Source organism: Brachionichthys hirsutus, chromosome 18, assembly GCF_040956055.1.
Source record: "Brachionichthys hirsutus isolate HB-005 chromosome 18, CSIRO-AGI_Bhir_v1, whole genome shotgun sequence".
Lineage (NCBI taxonomy): Eukaryota > Metazoa > Chordata > Actinopteri > Lophiiformes > Brachionichthyidae > Brachionichthys > Brachionichthys hirsutus.
Window position 1 is genome coordinate 8,066,374 of NC_090914.1, and position 20,227 is coordinate 8,086,600.

At 43.4% G+C, this 20,227-nt stretch overlaps 1 protein-coding gene across 1 annotated transcript in view; it reads left to right on the forward strand.

Annotated features, from left to right (window-relative positions):
- The first annotated feature begins 3,475 nt into the window (after positions 1-3,475).
- The window catches only part of dph6 (diphthamine biosynthesis 6), a 46,007-nt gene continuing 29,255 nt past the window's right edge, over positions 3,476-20,227 (forward strand). The window contains exons 1-5 of the mRNA XM_068752190.1: positions 3,476-3,498; positions 3,822-3,913; positions 4,478-4,662; positions 15,781-15,854; positions 16,572-16,690. Of these exons, the coding sequence (XP_068608291.1) occupies positions 3,476-3,498; positions 3,822-3,913; positions 4,478-4,662; positions 15,781-15,854; positions 16,572-16,690 (493 nt within the window). The remainder of the gene's footprint in view (positions 3,499-3,821; positions 3,914-4,477; positions 4,663-15,780; positions 15,855-16,571; positions 16,691-20,227) is intronic.

Genomic DNA, 20,227 nt, shown 5'->3' on the forward strand with positions numbered 1-20,227 from the left:
AACTAAGATACATTTATAAAGCCAAAGCCAGCAAAAAAAAGGCTCTGACTTTCTAAATTAAACCTCTTGTTCTGCAGGTTTGTAGTAATCAGCAAAACGATCTCAACAGAGCGGCGGCTCATGAGGCAAAACATTTTTCAACAATTATAATGCTTTATGTAGTTTAGAATCAAAATGGGTTGAGGGTTAAAGCCACATTTTCTTTGGGGGATTTAGAGAGAGAAAAATCAATTACAGTGTGTCGACTGGATCTGTTGTTAAAGACGGGGCCATGATCAAACACAATTTGGATCAAACCATGACTTTATATCACATTCTCTCACATTTCCAATCAAGGAGCGATTAGCCTCAGACATTAATGAGCCCACTAATCCATTTGGGCCCCTCATGATAACGGTTAATTGTCTGTAAAAATGTGTACAGATCCCCGTTTGGGTTGTTTACTAACTGATTTGGATGTGGTTAGGCCCTAAAGAGGTATCATTACGTTGATCGCTCTTTGGTAAAGAGCCTCTGATGGAGGCAACATCAAAATAGAATAGAGTTAAGAACACACAGCACTACTTTCAACCATTGTTCTCTTGAGTGCTAATTTCTCACTGTTGTAAGATCGCATTTGACTGTCATCAGTCTTCATTAAACTTCATTTATAATTAGCATGGATTTTCCATTTTGCTCATAACTCAATAACTAATAACTCAAGGGTTATTATTATTACTATTTTACTTGTATTTTTTTTTACAAACCTCTGATAATTGAGAAGCTGTTGGTTCATATTCCAGGAAAAACAACTGCCTTTCCAGACATTCCAGGCAAAGACTGTCTTTGTTTAAACTTATTTTACAAATTATGGCAACATTTATATCCAATTTGAAAAGATGTATTAAGTTAAATTAAATATTATACACTGGCCTGAGTTGAAACAGAAAGTTCTGTTGACGATCAGTTACTAATGATCACTTATATAAGAGGACATTTGGATTACTTTATAAAGATTGCTGCATGCATTCCTCTGTAAGAGAAATGCATGTTCTAATTTTGCAACATGCAAGTTTAATATGTTTGCCCAAATCATTAATTGTAACCATCTCTTTGATGGAAAATCAAGCATTTTAATAGTTTAAGCACATGTCTAGTATAATGTGTTTTTTTTTCTTTTTCTCTAAAGACACTGCAATAATTAACAATTAATGTATCTGTTTTTCATCATCTGCACTTTTTATATTTGCCTATCTCAAGATTAAAAATGTATTTGCCTTAAAATCATGCTTACAAACTGTTTCCTGTATAATTGATAATAGTAAATAACATTTGTATTCTATATTAATATTCTAATACATTGAGCTTTTAAAGTGCACTGACCTTTTTTTTCTTTTCAAATACCCATAATACACTGCTCTTAAGAAAAAAGGCATATGTGATGTGCTGTGTTTCTGTGCAGCATGTGTAGGATCACAAGAGCCCATGTGTGTTTGTATTCTGGACGTTGTGCAACCTTGGCTGGCCTGTTCTGACACCCAATTTATCGTGTGGTGATTTGAGGCCTTACTTTCTCATTACACCCAAAGTTTTTGTGTCCTTGTGTGACAAAAATTAGTTTTTGGGTCTGTGTAAATCACCTGTCATATGTACCTGCTTTTAAGAAAAGGCCAAGGGTGTCATTTGATTCTCGCTGCCTTGCTTTCATATTTATTCGTCTCATATTCACGCCTATTGCCTATATCTCAGCCGGGCTATCCATCAACACTTTTTATCCCCATTGCACCAACAATAGGGACATAAAATGCTCTTTTATGTCAACAAAATGCTGCTACAAATAAAACTGGAACAACACACAACTTTATTCGTCTGAGATATAAACTACATAAATTAAAACTGAAAAGCGACACAATTTGCAATTGGTCATATCCATAGCCTATAGGCTGTAAAAGAAATCACCAGAGGCAGTGATGTGGTTCTATAAACTCTCCAACTGAAAAGATAGGTGATACATTAATAAGTTTATAACATTAAAGGACAAGTAGAGACAGTGGGATGTGTCCTGCTCTCTCCAAGATAAGGCAATCTTCAAACCAACAATCCAAGGAAACATTTGGAAACCTGCTCCACTCAACTTGACAAAATATATTTACAGGGTTTTGTGATGTTTTTTTTACAAATTAAATTGTAGTTTGTTTTTGTGGTGCACGGATTGTTCCAGGTAATTGTTATAGGCTGGTTGTGCTATTTTAATACAAGTTTTATAATCATATCACAGACATGTGATTATAAAATAATATTGGTCCCTGTTAGATTAATTATAATAAATACATAAATGCTGCACTATTAAAAAAAATGAACCTGTGCAAGAAAGAACGACTAAAAATAGGCTCACTGAAAACACTGTATTACACAAAGTTTCATCTAATTTAGAAATTTCGAAAAAATCCTACCGTTATGTTAAATGTGTGCAATAAACAAAGAGAATATTCATCCATTTGAGAAGTAATCGCTGATCACTGTGTGCACTGCCTTTAACACAATGTACATGCTTATCGTCAGGTGAGTTTAACGTACATTCAGGATGAATAACACAAACAAACAAAACAAAAGGAACATAGTTTAAAGCAATTGGATGAAGAGAAATCTTTATCAATTTTGAACGCTCAAACAAAATCAGTTGCCTTCAGCCTGCTTAGGGGTAGAAAGTGAGGCGAGCTCACAAAAGCAGTGCAATTACTCTGCACTGGCACAATAACAGAGAGCAAAAAGAGCATCAAAGCTTTTCCTCTGAGCAAAGGGCTCCCTCAGAGGAGAAGTGCAACCTGCGTGTGAATATCAGTGCACAGACATTCGGTCCTCTCTTGTGAGTCAACAGGAAAGGGGCGTTTGTCAGTGTCAGTGTTTGAATTATCGTACATGTCCATGTTGACTAGGCTGCATTATAGTAAAATGTGTCAGTACTTTAAATGTCAGTTTTATTTTTGTATTTACTGAAAACTCAAATTAGTGTTATGACATGTAATGTAATTAAAAAACACACAAACCAACCAAACACATCTAATTTTTAAATCATTTATTTTTATTTTTAAATTATAGTATTGTACAATAGTTGCTCTTGCATGCAATATCTAACATAATATTCAAATCACATTTCTATGTGTTCAACATTTTGTCTATATTGATTCTTTTTGGTAATGTTTTTCATAATTAATATTCATACACATTTTTTTTTTTACCTTGAACAATCTGTCGGTAGAACATTTAGGCGCAGTCATGTTTATTAGGCAAAACCTGAATTTAGAATTCGCTGGAAAGAAATCAGGCATATTTGAGGACAGCTTGTTATTTATAAGGGTCCTTTAAGAACCCGGAAGTTTATCTTTCACATGTGTATATACAACAAGCATTGGTCGCCAAGCACAGTAATCACGTCCGTGGGTTTATATCGCAAATACATTTGATGTCATTCGATCCCTGAGTAAAAAACAAGAAGATGAAAGTCGTCGCTTTAATAAGGTAACAGCGCTTCTTCTCTGTAATCGTCTAGCAGCTCTAGCGCGGACGTTTTTGCCAGCCTGTCAGTATGTTCATTCCCAGATTCAGAGCTTTCTTGAAAATAAAGTCGAGTGAATTTTGTGTGCGTTTGTTTTATTTGGCCGTGAAGAAGTCTAACGAAATGTTGTTGAACACCAATAAATGAGAATAAAGACGTGAGATAAGTTAATTTATAGAATAATAAAGAATGACATTTGAACACCCCCAGTAAAGTAAAGACAGCCATCACTCCAGATAATATATCGTATGGTCACCTTTGCGTCTATTTCACATGTTGTGTCCAGTGGAGGCAAAGACAGCTGCTACAACATGATGCAATGTGTTGCTGCTGGGCACCGGATAGTAGCTCTGGCCAACCTCCGTCCTGCTGACACAGGTGGGGACGATCACGTTCATCTTTATATCCTCTACGTGGGGCGAGGTGGGAAATATCATATGGATTGCCCAGCTGCATTTCTGTGGACCAGACATTAAGAAATGCAAAGTGAATGCACTGTAAATCTCACTGGAGTGTTTATAAAGTGCTAATTAATATCTGCAATAATAGAAACAATATTTTTCAAAGTTGGATCTGGTGTTCCAGGAGCAAAAAAAAAAGAATGAACTATTAGCCCCACTGTGGTTCATGACTACTTTGTCTAAACTAAAGAGAGGATGGGTGCCACCTGAGTTATGAAACATTAAATACTAAATTATTTACATTTTGTTACATAAAAAAAAAACATTTTGTCTTTTGATGCACGGATATCATTAAACCTTTAAAAGCAAGGAAATAATAAAAACAAAGGCATTTAAATAGTCATGAAATACAAAATATATGATGAGATGAATCATTTTAATACATATTTTAATGTAAATAGTACACCCCATACTCATTATTACTGTGTCATGCATCTGTGGTTAATCGCCCAACACTGACCTGAGTACTTCTACCCCACAGATGAGTTGGACAGCTACATGTACCAGACAGTGGGCCACCAGGCCATAGATCTGTATGCTGAAGCCATGGATTTGCCCCTATATAGACGCACCATTCAGGGCTCCAGCCTGGACACCAGCAAAAACTACTGTAAAACGGAGGGGGATGAAGTGGAGGACCTTTATGAGCTGCTGCACCTTGTCAAGGTAGGTCTCAAGTCCATACCACTGGCAAGAGATGAAGACTTTTGTTATACTAGCATTGCAAGTACTGGTACATACTGTATTGCCAGACATTTTGGTTCCAACCCACCTTGTGGTCTTAATTCTGAAGGAACACCCCCCTCCTATCTTCTTGATTTTTTTCTTACTGATGTAAAAAAAAAAAAGGAATACTGTGGCAGGATGATGGCTAACTGCACCCTTCAAAATGTGAAACTCCTGTAAAAAGATGTTTAGATTTAAAATACACTGAATCAAAAATATTGGCCGAATCGCGACATAATTGAGCAGCTTGTCTTGTTCAGTTGAAAATCCACACATGACATCTTCAGGAATAAATGTTGTTTATATTTACGTGCCTATTTTATAAAAGGGGCAAGAGAATACACACACATCGAAGCAATAGTTGTAATATATGACATTACAATGACTCCGCATGCGATGTGTCATTGAGCATCTACTGAGGCAGCCTCTCCACCGCTGACGTATGCATATGAGCATGATCTCTTAGCACCGCTAAACTTATCATCTCGGCTCAGGTTTATGACAAACGTCTCGCTGTTGAGATGTTTTACAAGTTATTCTCTGTGGGTTCAGAGTCGCTTAGTAACCCATCAGCACCGTCTCAGAGAGGCCCTGGCTTCATGGAGCCAGCCGAACGCTAACAGTCCAAAGTTTCTATTGGAAAGTACAACCGGGCTGCTCAGGAAGCTGAAAAGCCGCGTTAGTGCTTTTGGTCTGTCGCATTCAGTGTGCCTTGATTTGACTTTCAAAGTGGAGGAAATGTTCCTTTTATCTTACTCTGGGAAAGGAATGTGTCTGTTCTATCAGTTGATGAAAGTTTTATGTGTGAAGCCGGAGTGAGGTGCCCTTCAACCACTAGCTTCACAGGAAAAATTCTGTTGTTCTTTAAAAAAAAAAATGTTTTAATCTTGTGTGACAGAAGGTCAGATACAAAAATTAATCACCAAATGAATATTTCATCAAATACCTCTTTTGCCAGACCATTGAGGAAATATTAATTTGATGCCAAATTATGTATGAGATCCCAGCGGTCTGATGTGGTGCAGGGTGGTTGACTGACAGGCCGGAGACCGCGTGTGTTTAACGCACCGCCGGCACTGCCTGCCCACCTGACCGCCTGCAGCCATGAGGAAACTACCTGGACGTACACTTCAACAGAACAGCAACGGCTCTCCCGGCTTTCAGCACAAACAGGGTGTGGGATTGATCCACTTTCTTCCCCTCTGCGCTCTCGCACAACATCTCATTTCAGATTTCAGCTTTCAGCATCAGGATCCAAGAGTCTTTTTGGACGACAGATTTGTTTTTGAGATAGAGTTACGCTGGCTTGACGTGGTTTAAATGAGAGAGAGGAAGAGAGAGCGGCGTGTGTGTGTGTGTGTGTGTGTGTGTGTGTGTGTGCTTGGCTTTTCCTGCAGGTCTCTGCAGAGACATGTTTATCCAACTCTGAGGGCCGCTCCAGGGCCCCTGCATGTCCGCACACCGCCTGGGTGGCAAGGGCCAGTCAGCCTGCCTGGGGGCATATCACGCCCTCTGCCTGACTTTCTTTGTCATCTTCTGTATAATTCGCTGGCATTACACATGCATGAGGAAGCGCTTGTTTGCGTTCTCTTCTAAGTACACATTCGCACGGTCCAATTTCTAGAGTCGGAGCTTTCATAACTCGTCACAGTCAAATAGTTGACACTTCATTGTGTATGATGCAGTGTTCCATCTCTGGTCTAATTGCAAAGGGCTGCTAATTTCCCATTTCCAGGGCTTCTCTGGTCTGACCTCACCAGTCAGACGGGCCATGGCTAGTCCAGTTTGACTCCCATGGGGCCCTGTTGGGCTCGCAGACCTCCAGTCGTCTCCCCATTTAACCTTCTCACCGTCATCAGCAGACCTACACAATAAACAACAGGCTTCCTCCGTCTTTCAGTGACTGATGTCAGCCATATCAAGTTGCCGCGTTCCGAAGTTGCCTTTTGGTCATCACCGCAAATCCTTACCGTTGTGCAGTCTTTGCATCACCCGTATTTATAATCTCACACGATTTCAGTAGCCATAGATTATAGTCCTGTTCAATTAAAATGTTCAACAAGAACACCTGCCAAAAATGTTTTTGTTTTTTTTCCCCTCCAACCATAACATTTTCAGAAAATGACGGAGGAAGAGAAGGAAAACTTCTTTGATAATGAGCTGTTAAATCGCTCTTACTGGAAGAATGGGTTAAGCATGAGGGAAAAAAAAGTGTTCTGTTTGGAAAATGTGATATGTTGAAAGATTCTTTCCAGCAGTTTGAATTAATTAGAAGTTACAAGATTATATTTGGCGAATGACACTTGAGCAGAGATGAAAGGATTTTATTTCTCAGTCACAGAGTTGATGAGTTTGAAGTCGATTCTTTTTCCTCCTCCTTCGCCGCGCCGCCAGCAGCAGACCTGTAGCATGAGCCAACAGTGCCATCTACGGATCAGTCCCAAAAGCTGACAAACCAGGGCTCCCAATAGTTTGGTCCTCTTGAAGAATGTTTTCAGCTATTCAGAAGAATCAAAGGAATAGATCATATTCTTTAGAATCATTGTTGATGGAGGGAGGGGAAAAAAAAGCCCAATTATTATAGAAAAAAAACGAGCTGTCTGTCCTCTGGAAGTAGTGATAATGATAGGATGACAATGTGGCCCTATTGTCGGTTCCTTAGCTCTCATCACTGGCTGGGTACCACAGTGTCTCTTTCAAGTGTGTTACCTGATAGTCGTCCAAGTCACTGCATGCTCTGATTCCATTCTGCGAGGTGCTGAACTTTGAACCCGTTCTTTGAGGGGAGGAAATGACTGTTTTGCCAGTGTAGGGCGAACTTTTGAATGTCTGTGGCCATGAGGGTGTATGGTGACATCCTCTGTCCGACTTCAGAGGGAAGTTAGCGTAGCGGTTTCAATGTTGTGTAAAAGATAACACTGTAATACAGAAACATTTTGATTTGTAGCTTGTCATTTAAATACTCTCCCTTTGTTTATGTCAAAATATCCCTGTTTGCTTGGATTATAAAATCGGATTTCATCCGTCGTCCATCCATATTTAATGCGTGTGGTCGGCCTGCTCTCCTCTGCTGTGATCCGCTCTGATGTGTGATACAGATCAGCAGTGTCAGTCACCCCTGGCTGTAATGCCAGTTCCCCCGAAGGCCTACAAAACCCCTCATATTAGTCATATCACATCCCTCAAGTCCTTTATCCTTCTCTCTGTGCTCTGTGACCTGACACAGTGGCTCTTTATGCCTTGTGACCCTGTTATTGGTGTGTGTGTGAGTGCGTGTGCACCCATGCACTTGCAAATGTTCAAGGTCGGGTCAAATCTGGCCTCTGCTACATGATAACAGGCCTGTCTCTGTTCCTCTTGCACACCTCTGCTTCTTTTTCACCGCGGATTCCCTTCTTTCAACACTTTGAGATAGACAGAAGTGTTCTCACCGCACTTGCATATATATATCGGGACGTTTTACAACTGACTGAAAGTATCGCAGGCAAAGGGGAACAAACGGCAGTGATGTTTTTGGGGGGACTATGCAAATAGAACTGAAATCATTTGATGTAAGAGTAATATAAATAGACTCTCTGTTGTAGGAACTCTGTAACCTTTGAGATGATAAATAAAGACAAAGACATTTAAGCTCATTAGAGTGAAGAGGAACAATAGATGATATATATGCACACGCTCCTTTCTGCCAGCTCTAATTAGCTGCACTGTGACATCGCTGTCACACCGAGACCCGGCTATGAGAGCGATGGAAATGTGACGTTCAGATCTAATTTCCTGCCTTGTAAATGCGATCAGTTTCTCAGAAGCCGATTTCTTTTTTTTTGTTTTGTTCAATGTTCTTTTATTTAAATGGTTAGCTGTATCACAGGTCAGTTGACATCAAACGTCCTTCTTTTTTTAAGAAAACAACATTATTTTAAGACAGCATTATATTTTATTTCTTTTCCCTGGAGATGTCTGAGAAAAGACCTCAAGAGGTGTGTTGAGAACTTTGGGCCTTTGTAGATGAAACATCCCTTTTCAGAGCACTTTGTTTTTAGCAGGATAATTCTTCTTAAACTTACTTCCTCCCCTCCTCCTTCCCTTTTGCTTCTGACCCTTATTACGAACAGTTTCTGCCGTCGCTTTATTATTGACAGCAGCAAACAAGATCAGGCCCCTCTGTGATCTCAGACGCCGTCTGTCCACCAGTCCAAACATTCCGTTTCATTCTTTCTTCTCCTCTGCTCCTCTTGGTACCGCATTGTTGTGGAGTGCCCTGATGGAGGTGCATCCTGCTGCGAGGAAAGGAGGGAGAGGGACTGAGGGAGAACAGGGGAAAAAGAGGAGGCTGCTGGCTGGCAGGGAGGCGGAGGACGCTCCGGGCGGACCGGGAGCTCTGCGTTATTGATTATGGAGCCGACGTGTTGTGAGACAAGTTGTTGCAAGGGGTGTGAACTATGAAGGAAGGGGAGGGATGGTCAAAATCAAACAAGCAACCCCTCTCTGATTACCGGCATGGTGCAGCATTAGGGGGGGGGGGAAATGGATTTCTTTAAAAAGCAGCTTTATACATAAATCATGACCTCTGGGGTCACAGCAAGGGTTTAGGCGATTAGATCAATAACAAAGCTAATGCAAGCCTGTTGTTGCTGGTCTGTGGTGCAGAGCAACCCCGGAATGCTGTTATTGGCTCTAACTTACAAGCAGTTTAAAACCCATTGTTCAAAGTTGTATTTTATCGCGTATCATGTGCGAATATTTACATAATAGCAGGATTCCTACATGCAGCTGCCCCTCTGCATCGCCTGTCTATGTGGTAGCCATTGTTCTCTTTTCCTTTGGACTGAGGCTTCTTGTATTTACGTTGGTCGCGGCGGCGGCGGCGGCGGCGGCGGGGTTAAAATTGCAGCCTTGTTGTGCGCATGAGGAAGGATAGCATTAGCGCTGAGATAATGGCACTGTGCATTGTTCGCCGGCCGTGTGGAAGCGGTGGGACAGGATCTATTAGATGCAGGCGCATTTCCCTCCAACTGACGCTAACAGACCCCACAAGCCTTAGATAAAGAGCCCAGCCTCAAGCCATTGTAATTTGTTTGTATTTTTCTGCTTAATGTACTTTGCTCAATCTTGTTTAGTGATGATGGAAGCTGATAGCCTTATCTTGCCTTGCCAAGGGCATGAGCTGCTACAACTGCTTGGTTGAACATTGTTCCAACAAAGAATGCCTGTGTGTGTTTCTGTTTATCGTCTTTTCTGATTTTATTCAGATGTATTTTGAACTGTTGATGTAGCCAGGGGTTAATTACATTTTGCCATCTTGCCCTGTTGTGACTGCGCTAGAAACGAGTAACGAGTTGGTTCCTCTTTTCTTGATTGCGCATCTGAAAAATTAATGGATTGCCGTGTTAAAATTCACTCAAGAATGCTTCTGAGTGTCTCTCCTTTCATAACTGGTACATTTGAGTTTGATCATCTTCTGTTATTGCCACTCTTCTTTTAAATGAATTGCAAAATATACACGGATGCTTCCACGATTTGTGCTCTGCAGCCCCGTGTCCATGTGAGAAGGATAATCCGGCCATTTGAGAGACACGGAGGTTGGATATGCCATAAAAACCTTTGAAAAGTCACTGCTATCAGCAGCTAATCAGTCCTGCGTGACTCAGAGCAGACCACTGAGTAATAATACCGAATCTTTCATCTCCTCCCGAATTTGAAGGGTTTGTGTATTTTCTTTTCTGAGCCATTCCCCTCACAATATATTTGCGGCAAGCCCCATCGCCTTCTGCAGATAAAGTCATAAGCAGTCATAGGAAATGCTGTCTGGAGTCTGAGGAGTAGGTTAAAGCAGCGTCATTGCCATGGAGGAGGGGGGAGACTGGGCAGGGCTGGGAGGTGGAGGGGGGGGGGGGCTTATTATGGTTTTAAGAATTAATAACGACTAAACTTGTCCGCTTGAATTGCCAGTATTCCCGGACATCGATAAATGACTCCCCACTGCTTCCCAACATTTGGCTTTCCATACGCTCAAATTTGGAAAGCCGCCTTCCCCTTGGCCTGCTGAAATTAGGGCTTTGTGCTTGCTTTGGCCAAGGTCCTCTCCCTCCCTGAAGGGTGACTGGGCTGGTCTGTGTTTACGCAACCATATATATCTTAGAGAAAACTTGTGAAATGTTAGTCTCTCTGCTTTCTAACCCTGATGAATTCCTGCATTTTCCAGCTGTGCAGCAGGATGGGGCCCACATCGGTGAGAAAAAAAGAAAAGAAAAAGCTGTCATCGCAAACAAATCACTACCCAAGACCAAAGAACGCCTGCAGAAGTTTATCCATAAGAGCTGCAGGATTTATACCGTACCGCCACGCACGTTCATTTTCATCGCCTTCTGGAACAACATTAGTGCGCGCTAGCCAACGTGTCACGTGGCTGTTGGCTGACGAGCATCCCTCACTCATCGCGTGGATGTGGCAACGTCCCATGTCTTATCCTCCGTTGAATACTCGCACCTGCATCTGGTGTATAATACTTTCCCCTATTTCACTTCCTGTCTCCACTTTTTTTTTTTTTTTTTTTTTTTACAACTCTGTCCGGCATCCTCGCAGGAACCGGTCGGGGTGTCAGTTTTATGAGCCGCTGGCTCTGTGAGAAGTTTGTTTTTCTTATTCTCCCACTCCGTATGGTTGAGGACTGACGCGCGGTGAGTCATCTCGCCAGCCCGTCCACCAGCAACAAAAGACGAGCCCGTCTCTCAGCGGCTCCTTAAAGCAGACAGTGCTACCAATTTAGTGGCGGGAATGCTCTGCAAGCCTTTTGGAACACGTTTTGGCTGATGTTTGTTTTACAAAGACATTTGCTAAGCTTGCATGTCTGCTTGTTGTTTTTTCAATGCATCAGAAATTGCACGTATTATTTTAGCCTGAGTATATTATAGTAGAATATAACCTTGTCAGCATCGGGTGTAACTAGTTACACTTTGTCTTCTTTGTGTTGTCCACATGTCTTCCCCAACATATTATTTTTTCCTCAGCTTTGGGAGCCAGCTTGCAGCATAAATATCTGTACAGAATGTCAATGAGGAGGCTGAATTAAAAGAAATAAACAACTGTCTCCTCTGACTAAGCTCACACTAAGCCTCCTGTCAGTTTGGCATGTCTGTTGTCAGGACAGCCCAACACACTTCTGGAATATGGACGCATTGCACTTTACACAATAACTTGACCCCAGCCGGCCCATTCTCATGTACCACATCTACTTGAGTTGTTGCAACACGGTTCAACCCCCTTTCTCCTTGCTCCCAGCATGTAGGGGAAGAGGGGAGAACAATTCCATTACATTACAACCGGCTCGGAGCTGAGCTAATGGAGAGAACATTAAAACCAAGTCGCGTTCGGTCACTTTGTCGATGGATCCTGGGAGAGAGGAATGAAAGGGGTGACACTGAGAGCAGGGAGGGTGGTGTAGACCAGGGGGAAGGGGTAGGAGGCAGCGGCGGGGGGGGGGGGTTAGAGGTGGTCTCGATTTGACAGCGTGGATGCAGCAGCGGAAAGCTTGTGCTGGTACCCTTATGCCCTTGAGCAAACTGTCATTCAAACCACTTTCATTAATTTCTCCGCTGTGCCGTCTTCCCCACCTCTCTGACATCGCACGCAGGCACGCTGTGTTCGACGGGTGGTAATGGCATAGAAAGCACGTGTACACATCTTTGCACTTTATTAAAAGAGAATTTCAGAGTGGCCTTGGGTTTGGGACAGCCGAGACCTGCCTACGCCGGCTTCCGAGCTGTCAGCGGCGACTGAAGCGGGCATGTTTGAAAACCCACCATTCTGTAGAATGGAGCTTTGTGTTGTTAGGCTGTATAATTAAGACCTCATCGTGACAGCACTAATGAGGGTTCTGATGTATTCCGTACCAATGCGAATATTGAATTTTTAATATTTTATGGTTTTCTAATTGCCTTGGTTGCTGTTAATGGCTTCGACTGTTTGAATATTACCCAGACGGAGTGTGTGGCGAGCCGCAGTACCTTTAAGCTAAGAGCTGATAAAATCGCATTCTAAAGTCAAATTCTTTGCTTTATGATTGTCCGTGTCTGCACCTCCGGGACAGACACCGATCTTCACTGAAGGCATGTCTGTGACTGCGAATACATTTGAGCCACACTTTTAGCCCCTTACCAAGATGAATGTGTATATAATTAAAAAGTATATCATGCACGTTACCTTGATGTAGAGTTTAATGGCTGTACGGTTTCTTTGTGGAGCATGTCTGCTGGCCTTAATCTTCCCCACAGCTGACATAGTAATAACTCAGCCCTCTCCATCTATTTCCACAGGAGACATCTGGATGTTGGGGAAGGATTAGTTTAATGAATTTGACAATTAGTAACAGAAGTTAATGACTGCATGGGGCTAAGTACCCTGATGGACATGGCTGGGGGGGGACTGAGGGCTTCCATTGCTTTGGGCCATAGATCCTCATTAATAGCTCTTCTGCCTGCTGGAGAGAAGAGGGGAAGCCAGGACAGGCCTTTGTTTAGTCTGCCTCTGCAGGTTCTGTTAGGGGGGGGGGGTTGCACTGTTGCACAATGGCGTGACAGAATTAGCCCCGCTTTAGGTGCGGGGCCTCCGGGACTGGCTCAGGTGAAGCTTCCTTTAATGAGCTAGGGTATTTAAACGTTGGGGAAAAAAATAAATGTGTCATGAACTCGGGGAAGTCAGGGAGTTCTTTGGATCGTAAGCCAAGAGTTTCGAAGAAAGGAAAGTGGCTTGTGGGTCACACGAGTCCTGTTGACCTCTGGCTTGATTTACCTTCATGCTGGCTTCTTAGTTAACTGGATTCTACCTTTTAATGCAGTCAAAACACCCGTCGGCCAGAAAGCTCTCATAAAGATTTTATTATCAGACTGTGCTTCGTGAGCAGTCTTGTCGCTTTGTCAGGTGTTCTCTCCATAAACCATTTTCATGCATTTTTCCGCTAACATAAAATCAAAGTTTAATTTTTTTTTTCGGGCATCATGAATATACATGAAACAATTCCCACAGAATCCATTACTTCAGATTTACACATACATATTCCTCCTCTTCACAATAAGATCTCCTACATTTCCCACATGATGAGAAGGTATGCCTAGAATGTTTTAAGTAACATCTATAGAGCCGTTTTAGGTACCCCCCCTTCTTGCCTGTCTCCCGACGATAGTTGTAATAGCAACAAAAGCGGAGCCACATCCAAAAATAATTTTTCAAAGCTGCTTTCCAAAAAGTCTATTGGCTGGCGTCTCCACTGAAAACAAAGGGAAGTCGGGGAAATGTGTCTTGTGTTATATCGTTAGTGGTGCACGCGTCTGGGCTGCATGATGTAATGTAATGAGAGGCCGTGAAAAGAGAAGCTTTTAATTGGTTGATACAGGGGGGGGGGGATCCGGTACCTGCAACAGTCAGGTGGAAGCACGGGAGGAGGTGGACGCTTGCTGCCGCCGTCATGCTCTTATTCCGTAAGCCCACTTCTGGTTCTGCCAGATTTAACACAGAGGGACCAAATTGGCGTTGATGTTGCACAATCCTCCAACACTCCCATCTCTTTTTCTCTTCCTCTCTCTTCTTATCCCGCTCTTTACCTCCTAATATGCCCTCTTTGGGAAGTGAGGGTTGTATTTAGGGAAAAGGTTATCATCGTATTAGAATAGAGTGCCGGCCCTGAGGCTTACCGAGCGTTACATGGCACTGCCTGCAGCCCCCTCCGCTCTGTGGCGCCCTGAAATGTTATCGGTCTGACTTAATTACTGTCACGGGCAGTGGAATTGTAACGCATACGCCAGCGTTTATTAAACCGAAGAAAGCCTAATCAGAGGGTTAAATCCCGGCTGCCTATTCTCTGTGTACGTGTTTATCTTCGGCGTTGTACGTCACATCCTCCCCTGCAGCGTAAAACAACACACACACATATACGCAGCTCATCCTTTATCTGATTAGCTGACGCACCTCCGCCAAGGTGTGTGTGTGTGTGTGTGTGTGTGTGTGTGTGTGTGTGTGTGTGTGTGTGTGAGGCATGGCGCGCTGCAGCGCCAGGGCCCCAGGCAGGGCATGGATTTCATTTAGGAAAGGTATCAAAGGTTTACACGCTGTTCGCTTTAATCTGCATGTTTATCAGGCAGAGAAAAATTGCAGGAAGGGACAACAGGGAGGAGGAGGGGTGAGGGGTTATCTTAAGGACCAGTAGCCAGGGAAATTGATAATGGCTACAAGGTAATTTACTGGAGACTTGTGCATCCCCCCACTGCCTCCAACCTTGGCGCACCTTCTAATTGCAGCCCATGTAATGTTCTAATGAATCTGCAGGTGCGTGTCTGTAGGGGAGGGGCTGTGAAGAAGAGTGAGGAGGGGGGGGGGGGGGTGTGAATTCACGTCTTTGCGAGGGAGCGTGCACGGCTGATTGGTTTGTGTGCATCGCTCCGGATAGAGCTTGTTTTCCACGAAAGCATTTCAAGGCATCTCTGGAGCGTTCGGCCGTGTCACTGTTTCTGAAATATGAATACGATATGAAAAGCAATTAGATTAGCCCTCCGCAGGTATTACCGATACATGCCACTCACAGACACAAGGCTCAGACCACACTTACAGTTGTCACCGCGGTTCCATCTTCCATGGGATGGAAGCTTCAGCCAGACGCACTCGTCTTCCGCCCGCGCTCAGATAAGGTCCGGGAACTGCCTCGAGTGGTGCCTCCAGTCACCCCGTCACCTCCAGGGGTTATGGGCTGGACCATAAAGTCCTTGAAAGGATCAGAGCGTAAACATCCCCACAGGATCGCGGCCCAATGAAAGGAAAGAACCTTTCGGATTGTTCTGTCTTTGTCTGTTTTAGTCTCTCTGCGTATGTTTACACGACTTTGTGTGGTTTTGTCCAGATAACATTTTGGCACAGGATCGTGGGTTGAGCGAGGAATATTTGGCCCCCATCGGGCAGTGACATCACTTCAACTGTTACAGTTCTTGATTCACATACTGTATATTGGAAAAGACAAGAAATGTTTGTGGTTAAATTTCCCCCATCTTACCCCCCCCATCCCTGTCCCCACAGAAAAAGGAGGGTGTCGAGGCCGTGTCTGTCGGGGCCATTCTTTCCGATTACCAAAGGATCCGAGTGGAGAATGTGTAAGTCAAACACACACGCACACCCATGATGAAGAACACATTTTGTAGCTGAAGCACGCGCACACACACAAACAAGCACACAAACACGGACACACCCCCGCAACCTCTGAACTCAAATGACGCACACGCTGAAGGAAGAGAGCGCATCCTATGTTGTCTTTACCTCACTGTGTTCCAAATTTAGAGTTTCAAACAGTTATGCACGCACACACACACGCACAGAGTTTATGTTTATGGCCTTTTATTTAGACTAGCTTTGATCTTTATAGGGCGGCTCTATTTTTGTGAAACAATGATATTGTGAAACGGATTGAAACCGATAGTGTCGTAAATGTGAGGAGTCGTCAGCGTGATACAGATACCCACGATCCTCATACTTTTGGACTTGTGTTACATCCTCTCACTTTGTTCTCTTGTCCTAAACTAAACACAATCTGGATGCAAAAGTTTCTCATCCACAAATCAGGCAGCTATTCACACACAGTAGATTTACTCACTGCTGCGGATGTGTGTTTTTGTGTCCGACAAGCCACAGAGATGGAGATTTCACATTTGTCTTGCCTTTGAGTGAAGCCTCTGGCTGTCATGGCAGGTGGGAACACGTCCCGGGAGCCCATCGGGGTTCCGGCATTCCCACAATCGTCTTTGAAGCACTTTGCATGTCCTTCTTTATCAGAACCCCACTGCTCTCCCTCCTTCCTCTCACCTGCTCCCCAGATGTTTGCGTCTAGGTTTGCAGCCCCTGGCCTACTTGTGGCATCGAGACCAAGAGTCTCTGCTCTCCGAGATGATATCATCTGATCTCCGCGCTATCCTCATCAAAGTCGCTGCCTTCGGTGAGTTAACGCTTCGTCCTTTTGTGTCTCCGGCAGCAGGCGAGCGGTCCGGCGTCGCCTCTCTCCCATTCTCACTTTTCACTTTCTTTTTACTTCCTCTAGAGGTGCCATGTTGGATAAGTGGTGTTTCGGATGGAGAGCGAAGGGGTGAAATTTGGAGAAGCAAAGAACAGGAGAAAGGAGGCTGTAACCGAAGACAAAAAAACAGTGATGGGCCTCATCATCAGTCTGAGGCTTAGCGGTGGTGTCGAGGCTTGTGCCGGCGGCAAAGGTTGTGAAGCAGGGAACAATATGAAAAGATAAGAAGCACAGAGGGAGGAGGTGTGAGGGTAGTGTGCGGCGGCACTGGGGGGGTGGCAGTGGAGGAGTAATCATAGATGATTGCCCCACACACATTAATGCAACCTGTCTCCATTATAAGAGCAACACAGCATTCGCTGCTTATGCATAGCTCAGAGTGCATGGTGCGTGAAAAGAGAGATTAAAATCTCTCATTTACAGTTTTCAACTGCTTCTGCACTGACAGAGGAGGTTAATTCGGTGTCGCCTGCGCCCTACCTGCCTGTTTTGGAGCCCGAGGACAGGAAGATCAGATTACTGAATAACAAGAGGGAGTTTGAAAAAGTTTTCTTTTTCTTTCCCGGCTGCACGATGTGAAGATCTCTACCTGCATCGACTTGGTGGCACAACCAGATTCCATTTGATGGTGCCGGTGATAAATGATAATTACAGCTACAAATGGCTCTTTTTACTCACAAACTGCTCGCAGCGATAGATCATCGTGTGTAGACACTGTTTACGTGCTGTTAAAGTGCTTGTTGTCACCTTCGGAGCAATCAGCCGAAAAGGGGTCTCCGGCTGACTGGTGACCCGCAGAGCCGAACGGTACCTTCAAGATATTCTGCATATCTTTCAACGTCGCTCAGAGAAACGGTCGTGGAATTCACATGTCAAGCCATTGATCTTTGGTACTGTAGTGGATGGACCCATTCCTGTCCTCTAGATAATGGCCCATTTCACTAATGCATAACCCGACTTGTCAGGTGCCCATCAAAGGAGGGGTGATGTCAGAATCCCGTTTTTTTCAGTCGGATTTTTGTGAGATTATAATTATCGTTTGACTGTCAAAAATGTGTTTTCAGTTCTATTCCAAGTGTCAGCAGATAAGATCTGAGTCTACTTATAGTTGCTGAAGAAACGCATTGCTAATTTACCGGTACCCTCCTGGAAAAGCACGCAAAGTGACGAACCACGCCTTGAAGACCTCAGTCGCCTTGGTAACCCGGCTACCTCCACAAAGCTCTCTACTCTTAACACAACTTTGTCTAAAAGCAAATTCTCAAAATTTTTTGAAAGACTATAATTTGAAACCCCACCCCCCGGGTGCCTCTTTGACTGCGTATCTCGGCGTACCACTCGCAGGTGTTTGTGCGAGTGTGTGTGTGTGTTTTTGCTACAGGTAAAAAAAAAATAAAGATCTTATCCTCCCTGACTCCTCACCCGTCCTGAGGCGGTGGTAATTAGAAAGGAGAGAATTGAATAGAGGAGCAAGCGCCTGCGGCATTTCAGGCGCAACTCATATAATTGCAGCTTTGGTGGGAGCAGGCCTGAGCAGCGAGGTGTGCTGTTTTGGGGAGATTGGGTGACAGAGGGCATACCTGGTGGCCTTTGTTGTTAGTTTGTGTGTGTGTGTGTTTGAACAAGCGAGAGATTTGGACGGATTTACTCGCGCATCACTCTCGGGTAAAAAATAACAACTCTAAGAGGGCAAAGGTTAAGTCTGCGATTTGAGCTGACAGACAAACCCGCTTATGATATTCTGTGGTTGGATGAAAATGGCGTTCAGTGCGGCGCGAACAGTGAGTCACTTAAGATTAAGACTCCTTCATTAGGGGTTCAGAAAGACATGCAGAAATTATCTTTGAATGGATGAAGCAGAAGAAAGATTTTCTTTCTCATGGGAGGACATATTGCTTGATGACAAATCCCCATAAAGAAAAGACAGCTGTCCAAATGCTGGATGATCCTCTAAGTGAATTCTCTAGAAGTATTCATTTGTGTGCTGATGGCAGCCTAAAACCACAAAAGAAAGAAACCGGATTTTAGTCTTTGAAGACGCCAAATTGCATGTAGTGAAGCAAGTTCAGCTATCTGAGTCCAAGCCTATGAATGCCGCGCGGCGCTTCTAATTAGCAATAAAGGCAGTTCTCGCAAAGGGAAAAGCATATTTTTGTTTGAAAGTGATCTGTAATGTAATATCTCTTTAACTAATTGTGGTAAAAAGACATTTTTATGAGCTGGTAAACGTTCATGTGAATTATGTAATTAGTTAATTGACTGATTAAAGCAGCGTCTATGAGGGCACAGGTTCAGGAGTTAATTGGTCCTCAGCTTCAGAGATAATTGGCACATGTGAAATCAAGGTCTATCCATTGGAAGACCTTTAATCGCTGACTGATCTTTTATGCCTTTGCATGGATATACCCTCGAGCTGCGAAGAGGCACATTTCTGACACAATATTCCTTTCAGTGATCATCGCACCCTCTCAAGGACAGTGGATGTAACTCGTTGCACATTTTAATGTTCAAAGAAAGCATTCAGGCACGATGCTAGCAGTTCCAGGAAGGAGACAATGGGATCATACGTGTAAAGGAAATTCACAAACTAATCTGCCGTTTCAGTCGATTTAATTTCAAATGCGGTTCTGTTTTGTTTTCTCAGGCTACGTTGAGCTGGCGACTCATCCAGGGTGTACCCAGCATGGATAGGAAACTATTGTTTCTTCATTTCAAACCACTTGCCACACATCAGAGCTTCATCTGAGTGACCTAAAACCAATTTTTTTCTTCTCTGTGATTTACAGTATTTTGGTACGCACTCTCAGTTTCTCGACTGAAAACATTTCATCTAGCTCCACAATTCATGTTGGCCATTATTCTCTTCCCAGATGCCGAATTTCAGATAAAAGCCTGACAAATTTCACATGTAACCTTAATCTTATCATCCTAAATGCAGCACTGCCTTCCTCCCTTCCTGTCTTTTTTTTTTTCACCCCCCTTTCCCTTATTTCTGTCTGCCTCCCTCCAGGAAGATTAACTGATAGGGAACAGCTATTGTTTCGGCAGAGGTCTTGAGAGTGTTGTGTTTAAAGCCTGATGCGGCTCACTTATTAGAGAGGAGATGCTCATTTGATCCATTTAAAGGCTAAAATGTTGCACATCATGAATCCAATTTTCTCTTGCCTTTTCTCTCTGAAGGCAGGGATTAAAGCGGAGCTGTCAGCCGGCACGCCAGATCTGAAGACAACCCGCGATACTGTGCTCGGCTCAGCCTGGGCTCAGACAGTATCTACAATCTCATGACTTTTAATTTAGCATTAGTCTCAGTAAGCAAAATCACAAGCGGTTTCAATTATAGGTAACTCCCTGCCACATGTTTAAATGAATCCACTTCTTCAAGGTAGGGAGAAAAAAAGGCTGATCGGGATTGTTAGAAGAATTAGTGCAAAAGTGTGCTCTGGAAATAATTGCTATTGA